Raw genomic sequence first — 11,303 nt, forward strand, 5'->3', positions numbered from 1 at the left:
TAGCCGGTTCACCTACTTTTGATTAGCTCGACTACACTGTCAATGTTTCCCATCAAAGGGTAACAAGGTCATCTTACTGAAGATAAGCATTTTAGGTTGTGATAGGACTATGAGGGAAGTGTGCTGCGACACACACCTCCTATGAACCTTCAGAAAAAGCTGGCCACTCATTTCACTGAAGTGAAACGTGTGTTGACAGTAAAGTTGCAGATCTGAGCTTTGTTATCAGAATGACATCATTTTAGGATAGAACTGATAGATTTTCTAAAATGAACTTAATATGGCATAAAACTCTTAATTCTCAGAGCTGTATGCCTATATACCTGCCGAAATGTATTCTGGAAATCTACAAGGAGGATGCAGAACAGGCACAGAAGCTGACAAAAATATCCGGATGCACACTCCTCATGACAGATCCACGTGGGATCCAGAAAGCACTTTAATACCCTATCCTTCAAGTGATCAAGAGTCTAGAGAAAGCCAGTCCTGTATTTACAAAACTGATGAAAATCGCACTGTAATAATCAGTGAGTGCAGAACAACCGCACAGATCTGTGTTCCCAACTTTTTCCACCATGATTCTCCATCAAGGTAAAAAAAGATTCTTTCATACAAATCCCAGAAGGATGTAGAGGTGGCAGCACAACTGCCGGAGACGGAGCGATGACTTACTACTGGAGGCTGGTGACGGACAAGGAGGGGGGTTGGTGGAGAGGAGGGCAGAGTCCTCCAGAAAAGAACCCTGTGGAGCGCAGGCCGCTCTAGTCCGTGGTTGACCGCCGGTACCAAAACCGTGCCCGGAAGTCATCGCTGCAGGTCATGAAGCCGGGGTTGGTGGGCGAGTGCACGATGCAGCGCACGATGTTGTTGTGGCCCAGCGAGAGCAGGTTCCGGCGCTCGGCCGTGCGCGAGTCCCAGCAGCACAGGCTGATGGTCCTCTCGTCGGGCAGCAGCACGTAGTCCTCCGTGTGGTTGAAGACAGCCTGCGTCCGGTGCACCTGCCGCCCACTCAAGCCAGCGCCTGTGCAGAGACCGAGAGGTTAGGGGCCTGGGTGCCAAGGCCAGCTTTCCAAGTTCACATCTAGAACTTAGACAACAGTTCTACTTTTGTTATTAGCTGGACTGATATAAACACAGTATTAATTGTTGAAGTAATACACATTTATTGTTCGATTTTGGAAACTCTTAAATACATCTTAAAAAGAAAAAGAATATACGAGTGGTGCCACATTATCTAACTTCATGTTGGGTACACTTACTTCTCCATGCTTTCTTCCTAGCTGCAAAGTATCCCACTGTTTGGAAGCACCATTACCTAATGATCCTTTTCTTGCCAAGCATTTAGTTTGTATCCAATAGGGATACTGTGATAAACATCCTTGGTGGAGAAAACATTATTTCTCTGGGATTAAATGCCCAGCACTAGAAGCCCTGGGATGTATGAGCAGCCACTCTCCAGAAGGAAGTTTTATGCTTTTTAATGACCATGAATAAAAAACCGTATTTTATGTTTATATTACATGAACTATTACCCCCCGCCCCCCAAAATCTGATAACCTTACACCCAGGGTTAAGCAACTTTTCTAAATATCTCTGTGCACTGTACACTCATTTCTAATTTATGTAGTCAGAGCCTACTACATGTGGCGGAGACCTACAAAGAGGGGAATACAGCTCAATGGGTAAAAATACACACTGTGGTGTTGGATCTGGACTCAGTACTTATTCTGGACATGACCCTGAACAAATGACTTAACATTCCCCAGGCCTCATCTGTTCTGTGGGGATAATCGGAGTACCTGTCCTCAGGATGCTGTGGGGATTAAAAGGAGGTGTGATGTCCAGTCCACTTGGCAGGCTCAGTCTTCAACAAACATTACTATGAGTGTGTGTGCATGCTTCCCAAGACTCTTCTTAAATTTCTAACAGTGGTTATAGCAGCTCAAAAATATATGTATATTTAAAATTTTGATCTATGACACCAAGTTGCCCTTCAGAAATATTTTACCAATCGATATTCCTAACAGTATGTGATTTCCCAAAATGTTTACTGATACTAGATAATACCAATCTTTTAAATTTCTAAAATCTAATGAGCAAGAAAAGGATACTTCCATTTTTGTTTCTTAGGTTTTTGGTGAAGTTGGCCATCTTTTCTTGGGTTCACTGACCAATATCTGACATGTTTATTACCTACGCTATGGATATTTTCTCTGAAGTCCAGCATTTTAATTTTGTTTACAGTGTTTTAAATTAACTTCTAATATCAAAATGTCTAATATTTACTTGATAGTTTTTCCTTCTCCTTCATTATTTCAAGAGCCCTTTGAATTCTAACTAAACATTAAAACTGGAAAAACAGATCCAAAAGTGCTGACATGAAGGGGTCTTAAACTGTGAATGAGGAAAAAGGGGAATTTGCATATAAATTCAGTATAATCTCATTTAAAAACCAAATCCAAATTCTCTAGCAAAACCAACCAATCAACCACATATAACCACAAAAATGTTCCAAACATTCCTAAAACAAAAATGACTCCTCCGCGCTGCACCAGCTACAGTGGAAGCCGAGGAGGAAGCTGACTCTGGTCACCATGAGATAATCCTAAGGTAGGTTATGCTGCACCCTAGCGGCTCCCAGGTCACTAACTCTCCAATCTTCTCCACTTACTAGCACCCCAGGAGATCCCTTTTCTTATGAGTTTTAAGTTCTGGTCACAGTAGTTTCAGTGTGTGACACAAACAGCTCACAACAGAGGAAACTAGCTGGTTTTCTACCAAACAGCCTTTTGATGCTACGAGGATCAAAAGGATGAAACACAATATTTTAACACTTACTATCAAGTAATTAAATCTGAACACTGACTGTTAGGGATAGGATCCATTTAAATGGATCTCGTAAAAAGAGCGCTGGCACAACTGTTATAACCAGAGACCAATGAGAATTAATCAGAGAATCAGACTAACATCATCACGTATTTATATAGGTCCAGAACACTTGGGGGAGAAGGCAATGGCACTCCATTCCAGTACTCTTGCCTGGAAAATCCCATGGATGGAGGAGCCTGGTAGGCTGCAGTCCATGGGGTCGCTAAGAGTCAGACACGACTGAGCAACTTCACTTTCACTTTTCACTTTCATGCATTGGAGAAGGAAATGGCAACCCACTCCAGTGTTCTTGCCTGGAGAATCCCAGGGACGGGGGAGCCTGGTGGGCTGCCGTCTATGGGGTCGCACAGAGTCGGACACGACTGAAGTGACTTAGCAGAACACTTGGGGTTTCTTCCAGGGGCTCCCTCTCTTCAGGCACAAGGCAAGATCTTCTCTCTCACTCATTGAGGGTTTTCTCTGCACTATGTTCGTGTTTTTGTGGGCAATAGGCAGGCCGTGGGTATACAAATGAACCTCCAAACTCTCAAGTGTTACTTGCATGGAATCAGATCTAATTTTAGCTGTTAACACACTGAGATGAGCCAAGTTAAGAAACCGTGGCTTCTACTTCCAACTCTGCCTTTTGTTTGATTCACATGGATTTATTGTGTGGATCTGTTTCGAGTTCTGGAAACTAAAACAGCTCAGAAACATGAACTGATATCAACCTCTTACATACCTGTGTATCTGACCAGCGTTCGTCCTGTTGATATTTCCCAAAGTTTAGCTACAGAGTCTTTTCCACTTGACAGAATGTATTTAGAATTTTTCGAAAAGATGGCAGAACAAACTTCCGCGCCATCATGTGCTTTCTCGAACGTTGTGATGCACCGATTTGAGACGCCATCCCATAATTTGATGCAGCCATCCTTGCTACCAGTCACGTACATATTGGCACTAGGATTGTAATTCACTGAACATATGGCATCAGTGTGCTGATCTTGAGGGTTGCAAGAGACAAAGCACTGAAATGTGTTGATGTCGTAAAGTCGAAGTGTCGGATGCTGAGTCCCCACAAGTATAAAGTCTCCAGAAGGATGAAAGGAGATGGAGCGTAACATTTCAGCCTCCTGTCAGGAGTGGGGGTGGGAGGCGGGGTGGGGGGAAGAGAAACCACTATTAAACCTAGGGGAAATGCACAGAATATCTGGCCAATGCAGAGAATCCATAAAACAATGACCAGATATTACACAGGCATGAGAAGAACAACGAACTTAGTGAGAGAATCATTTAAACAAAGATTTCCGAAACTATTTACTGGTGAGATTATTCCAAAGAACACAGAAGTGAGCTTCATTATTTTCAAATAAACAATGGGTGAACTCAAAATGGAATATTATCATTCTATGATACATTTGTGGAGCTTCCCTGGTGACTGAGACCATAAAGAATCTGCCTACAACGCGGGAGACCCATGTTCAATCCCTGGGTCGGAAGATCTCCCAAAGAAGGGAATGGCAACCTACTCCAGCACTCTTGCCTAGAGAATTCCATGGACAGAGGACCCTGATGGGTTATATTTACAATCCATGGGGTTGCAAAGAAATGGACGTGACTGAGAGACTAACACACACACACGATACCTTCATATGCAATTAGTGAATAAACAACTGTACTTTAAGAATAGCTCCTTAGGACTTCCCCAGCAGACCAGTGGTTAAGACTCTGTGCTTCCACTCCAGGGGGCACAGATCTGATCCCTGGTCAGGGAACTAAGGCAATGGCACCCCACTCCAGTACTCTTGCCTGGAAAATCCCATAGACGGAGGAGCCTGGTAGGCTGCAGTCCATGGGGTCGCTAAGAGTTGGACACAACTGAGCGACTTCACTTTCACGCATTGGAGAGGGAAACGGCAACCCACTCCAGTGTTCTTGCCTGGAGAATCCCAGGGACGGGGGAGCCTAGTGGGCTGCCATCTATGGGGTCGCACAGAGTCGGACATGACTGAAGTGACTTAGCAGCAGCAGCAGGGAACTAAGATCCACCCCCAAAGAATAGCTTCTTTGTCCCAGGGCTCCAAATATTGAGGTGGAAGCCACTACTAAAACACCAGAAGGTCTGAACTGCGTATTCAGAATAAGGCAACCAAATGTTGCTTTTTCAGCAAATACCTGAGTGTCTCAACTAAATAATTTTGTAATTCCCGTATGCTACACTGTAGAGAAGTTGGTTATGTTTTGCCTTTAAGCAAGAATCTGCAACCTTTAAAGAGTGATGTGAGTTCTGAACCATCTCTCTGACCACAAGCTGTCCTGAGTGGCGAGAGGAAGCTGGCGCCTGACAGCACGAGCGCCGTGCCACCTGGGGCAGGCAATGCATCCTCCTTTTTGTTTACAGGAGGACCACTGAGACAACTTTCAGAAAGAGAAGAGTCACACATCCGCTCACTGTATTTAAGAAAAAAAAAAAAAGAAGCTCCTTTCCAAACATTCCTCACCTGGATGTATTTGAAGGCTCTTTTTGCAGACGGTTTGGAATAATCAAATAATTTAAGAGTATAATCCCTTGAACCAGAGGCGAGGATCTGTTCTGTTGGGTGGAAGGCGAGACACGTGACTTCATCCACGTGGTCGTAAAGAGTTCGAATCACTGGGTGGTTTTCCATGTTCTGCTGTGCAGTCTCGTTCATCATGACCTAGGCCGACAAGGAGAGAAGAGAAACTCTAAGTGTACTCACTCTCGTTCTTCCAAGAAGGGACAACAGAAGATAAACAGTAAGATGTGACTGGGATCTTCACCTCGATCGGCATGGCACTTTTGGCCAGCATTCTTTCTGTGTCTAGGATTTTTATGGATGCATCAGCAGATCCAGTAGCTATTAGCTGCCCATCTCTACTATAGGTAGCTACGCGACAGGGTCCTTTGTGGGACGTGACGTAGCAGGTTTCGTACTCTGATGCTTCTGGGGACATAGTCTGGACATCTGCATCAAACTCCAGGTCAATTCCTGTGCCAGGGGCAACTGTGTCTGACCGACCAATTGCATACTGAACTGCAGTGTCGTCATTTTCCATTCCTGAAAGCAGTAAAAACGAAGGGCATGGAAAAACATTATTTTAAAAGGACAAGGCAAAGTTCTCGATCCAAACTGGGAATGCTGTTTGCCAATGTCAATGTATTAGTTCTTCGAGCCACATGACACTTAATACTGTACAGAATTATGTATGTTGAGCTGGGGGCACACACAGTGACAAGACTGTGAGGCAATATGGGTTGTGGGAAGTTAGGCTCCACTAGGTGAAGTCCTCTCCCCAGATACTTGCCTCTGAAATGTTCTACTTTAACCACAACTATACAAGCTGAAAAAAAGCACTTCTGTAGTTAAATCGCTCACTTTTTCCTGTTCTGAATTTTAATATTTTGAATGTTGAGATCTATCATTAGCAGCTTTGAAGCTCATTAAGTCAGACATAGTGTTAGTAGTAGCACTAGTGAAACATCTTTGAAAAAGTGTTAAGCTATGAATAAAGTCAATCAAGAATATTCATTTTGAATTGAAAAATAACTTGACATTGTACAATGTTGATTAGTATAGAAAAAATCGGAAATGCAGATGAACAAAAAAATAAACATAATCTTGTATGACATATCACCCAGAGATAATTACTGCTAACATGGTGATATGAATTCTTCTGAGCCTTTCTCCATGCACATAGTTGTTTCATTTCTTAAAACAAAAATAAAACCACACCATATAACATGTTGGAACTTACTTGGTCATTTAACCATACAGAACAAACACCTGGTCAGTGTAATAAATGTTCATCCACATCACACTGTTGGACCCAATTTTATGGATCCAAGAACCTTTATAACCAATTCCATACTGCTGGGCATTTCAGTGGAAATCATTCTATTTCCCAAGGCTAATCTCACAATTTACATTGCCAAGTCAAAAGGTACAAACATGTATGGTAATTCTTATTGCTTCCTATGACACAGGCAAGCACCAGGATACCCTGTTGAATAAGACAAGGTTCAAGGTTTTTATTAAATTTTCAGTTTGCTGGTGGGTGGTAGGATTGTGAGGGAAACGACAGTTCTAAACAATAAAGCGAAGTTCAGACAGTGATCCTATAATGAGGGAAATAGGACTGTTGTTTCAGAGCAAATGGGGAAATATGGGGAAGATGTTCAAGTTATTTTAGAAGAGATGAGGAAGACTCTGAGATGACATTTGAGTTGAGATTTGAAGCAATAATAAACAGAACAGCAGAAAGCACCAGATAATTTGTATAAAAATCCAGAGCCTAGAATGAATCAGCTCAAAACCTTCACAATCTGGACTTTGTTTACTCCTCCAGTGTCTAGCACTGTACTTGATACATACTAGCACTAAAACGAAAGGGCAATCATCTTGAAAAACATCTGAAACTGTCATGGGCTCAATGAAGAACTTGCATTCACAAGTTACCAAGTTTGATGAGATGCAGGAGCTGCTCCGAGGGTGCACACACAGACTGAGGCTTGATTTCATTGATGAGGCCATTGGCAATGCTGATATAGCCATCATAGAGCAGCTGGCTAATGATCAGCTTGTAGAGCTGCTGGCGGTCCTTCAAGCCCACTTTGGTTCTGTACATCTTGGAGAAGGGGAAGATAATTTTTCTGCCAGCTGTAAGAAGAGAAAACAGGTGACAATGAACGGCAAAGGCAGGAGTAAACCACAGAAGCAACACAGGAATCTGGTCAGACTTTTCAGGGTTTAAATCCCAGCTCTACCAGCATTCTCTTTGGTTGGCAACTATGTTTCTCTGAGATCAGGGGCCTCAGCTCTCAAAAGGCAGCGAAGGTTAAACACGATAGGGCATGTAGATTCTTTTGTGTACAGTGGCATACAAACTGCTCAAAATATGTCAGCCAACATTTACAACTAAATCTCTCTTCATCATTGTTTCTTTGCCAAATTAGCCACCTGCGACTTTAATTTTTCACTGCAATCCCCAGAATTTTCCATTTCTTCTGCTAATAAAACACTGGTAATGTTGTAATAGCTAAGAGAGCTGCTATTGTAGGATGCCCAGACATTACTGTTTCCACCAGCCTAAGCTGTTACATTTACTAAGGTCAGTTATGGTTATTCTTAAAACATCTTTTAAGACAATGGAGCTTGTTATGTTACATAATTTAATTACACAGTAAATCAAAACATAAGGGCAAAAAAGCTATCATGTAATGAAAACTAAGTCAAGTTGAATGCTTTGGAAAGCATTGCTTAATAAAATATTTGCGAACAGGATATGACGAAAACAACTGCTTTAAAAAATGGAAAAATTGGAAGGACTGTGCACTCTGATTTACAAGTTCTCAATCTCAGAAAGCAAAAGAGAAAATTGTAAATAATTGTTGGTTTTTGAGTTTATGGGGGAAAAAAAAACAGAACTCCAACTGGTAAACATGATTAGATAATCTGATTACAAAAATCAACGTCTGTACATGTGTAGGTCTGTACAGACACCAGAGATGGGAAACAACAATAAAGAATAAGTCATCGGCAGACAGGTGGCTGTGGCAGAGAAGAAAACTGAAAGACCACAGGAGAGAGAATATAAGAAGGGTGGTCAGCGGTCTATTAACACCAATACCTCCTGGTACTGCCGCACTACACAGGGGTAATTCTGAAAGTGGGAGATTGTAGTAAAGGGGTGGGGAACAATGTCTTTAAGTACACAATGCCCTCTGGAGAATTACTGAGGCTACTGATCATAAGAACAGTTAACATTTACTGGGTGCTGACCAGGTTTCATCTCAAACCTCGACCACATTCTGTGAAAGAGGTCCAGTAATCTTGTTTACAGGTGAGGAGGGGATATAACCTGCCCAAGGTCTCAGAACTGGAAGGAATCAGGATTGGAATGTAGGTGGTTTGACTCTATAGAGACTGTGTTGTTACTAATCACTGCTGGTACAATTCCTTAAAACCTTAATGATATTAATAAAGCTAGCTAAAATTCATTAGACATTCAGTACAGCATATAACGAGGTGGCACAGCAGTAAGGAACCCACCTGCCAGGTTGGATCCCGGAGTCGGGAAGATCCCCTAGAAGAGGAAATGGCAACCCACTCCAGTATTCCTGCCTGGGAAATCCCACTGACAGAGAAGCCTGGCAGGCTACAGTCCATGAAGTCACAAGAGTCGGACGTGACTGAGCATGCACGCCAAGCCACAGTACATAATACACATGGTGTAAGCAACAAATATGCATACCTCATTCAACCCTCATTTAATCTCATTTTCAGTTCAGTTCAGACACTCAGTCGTGTCCGACTCTTTGCAACCCCATGAATTGCAGCACACCAGACCTTCCTGTCCATCACCAACTCCCGGAGTTCACTCAGATTCACATTCGAGTCAGTGATGCCATCCAGCCATCTCATCCTCTGTCGTCCTCTTCTCCTCCTGCCCCCAATCCCTCCCAGCATCAAGGTCTTTTCCAATGAGTCAATTCTTTGCATGAGGTGGCCAAAGTATTGGAGTTTCAGCTTTAGCATCATTTCTTCCAAAGAAATCCCAGGGCTGATCTCCTTCAGAATGGACTGGTTGGATCTCCTTGCAGTCCAAGGGACTCTCAAGAGTCTTCTCCAACACCACAGTGCAAAAGCATCAATTCTTCAGCGCTCAGCCTTCTTCACAGTCCAACTCTCACATCCATACATGACTACTGGAAAAACCACAGCCTTGACTAGATGGACCTTAGTCGGCAAAGTAATGTCTCTGCTTTTGAATATGCTGTCTAGGTTAGTCATAACTTTTCTTCCAAGGAGTAAGCATCTTTTAATTTCATGGCTGCACTCACCATCTGCAGTGATTTTGGAGCCCCCAAAAATAAAGTCTGACACTGTTTCTACTGTTTCCCCATCTATTTCCCATGAAGTGATGGGACCGGATGCCATGATCTTCATTTTCTGAATGTTGAGCTTTAAGGCAACTTTTTCACTCTCCACTTTTACTTTCATCAAGAGGGTTTTTAGTTCCTCTTCACTTTCTGCCATAAGGGTGGTGTCATCTGCATACCTGAGGTTATTGATATTTCTCCCAGCAATCTTGATTCCAGCTTGTTTCTTCCAGTCCAGCGTTTCTCATGATGTACTCTGCATATACATTAAATAAGCAGGGTGACAATATACAGCTTTGACGTACTCCTTTTCCTATTTGGAACCAATCTGTTGTTCCATGTCCAGTTCTAACTGTTGCTTCCTGACCTGCATATAGATTTCTCAAGAGGCAGGTTAGGTGGTCTGGTATTCCCACCTCTCTCAGAATTTTCCACAGTTTATTATGATCCGCACAGTCAAAGGCTTTGTCATAGTCAATAAAGCAGAAATAGATGTTTTTCTGGAACTCTCTTGTGTTTTCCATGATCCAGTGGATGTTGGCAATTTGATCTCTGGTTCCTCTGCCTTTTCTAAAACCAGCTTGAACATCAGGAAGTTCACGGTTCATGTATTGCTGAAGCCTGGCTTGGAGAATTTTGAGCATTACTTTACTAGCATGTGAGATGAGTGCAATTGTGCGGCAGTTTGAGCATTCTTTGGCACTGCCTTTCTTTGGGATTGGAATGAATGGAATCTCATTTTAGAGGTGGGCAACTGGAGGCCCAGAAAGGTTAACTCACCCAGGATTCAAGAGGTTGTAAACGGCGGAGCCTGGATCCTAACCCAGAGCTTGTGCTCTTACTGTGCTGCGCTGATGAAGGTTGAGCAAATACATGTAAATCCATGCTTGTGTAAACACTAGGACAGAATAGAGAAGATGAAGCCGCTCAAAGAAATCAGTGAACACTGCAAGGATAATGTGGCTTTGTCATCCTGTCTCTTATGTTAGGCGCATCAACCGGCGTACCAAGAGATTAAAAAAGAAAAGAGAGGACGAACTCCGCTTAACTCCCATAGAACGTTCGCTCGCTGGGCTAGTAAGCAGGTAATTACCATCCCCAAATTGGCAGATGAAGGGGCTACAGCCCGAGGGGAGGAAGAGCCCAGTGCAGGACAAGTTGTACCAGGAGCTGGAAGGACCAAGGCGAGAACACAGACGCCCTCTCACCGAACGCTCCGCTATGACCCCGACCTAGAGGCCAACGAAGCATGGAAGGGAGAGTGTGAGCAAGGCCATTAAGGAAAAGGAGGGACAGTGCAGGCCGAGCCCAGCAACTCAGGGCGCACGCCACCCCGCTCACTAATGACCCTTCCCGCCCCGCCCTGGTCCTCCCGATGGTTCCCCAAGGGTCCCAGCCGACCGCACCAGCACTCTCCACGCAACCCTGGCTCCCCATACCCGCTGGTCCCGCTCTCTCCGTCTCCCGCTCTCTCCTGGAAAAATGGAGGCGCAAATCCTGCCCGATCAATCGCTCCGTGCGCACGTTCATTGCG

At 43.6% G+C, this 11,303-nt stretch overlaps 1 protein-coding gene across 1 annotated transcript; it reads right to left on the minus strand.

Moving 5' to 3' along the window:
- Positions 1-761: 761 nt before the first annotated feature.
- CSTF1 (cleavage stimulation factor subunit 1) lies at positions 762-11,255 on the minus strand. Its single transcript, XM_068987606.1, has 6 exons — positions 11,209-11,255; positions 7,347-7,547; positions 5,671-5,948; positions 5,370-5,567; positions 3,611-4,001; positions 762-1,021 (listed from the first exon to the last, which is right to left on the minus strand). Exons 2-6 carry the CDS (start codon positions 7,513-7,515, stop codon positions 762-764), a joined length of 1,296 nt encoding a protein of 431 aa, XP_068843707.1. The 5' UTR covers positions 7,516-7,547; positions 11,209-11,255.
- Between the last annotated feature and the right edge of the window lie 48 nt (positions 11,256-11,303).

This window comes from Capricornis sumatraensis, chromosome 15, assembly GCF_032405125.1.
Source record: "Capricornis sumatraensis isolate serow.1 chromosome 15, serow.2, whole genome shotgun sequence".
NCBI lineage: Eukaryota > Metazoa > Chordata > Mammalia > Artiodactyla > Bovidae > Capricornis > Capricornis sumatraensis.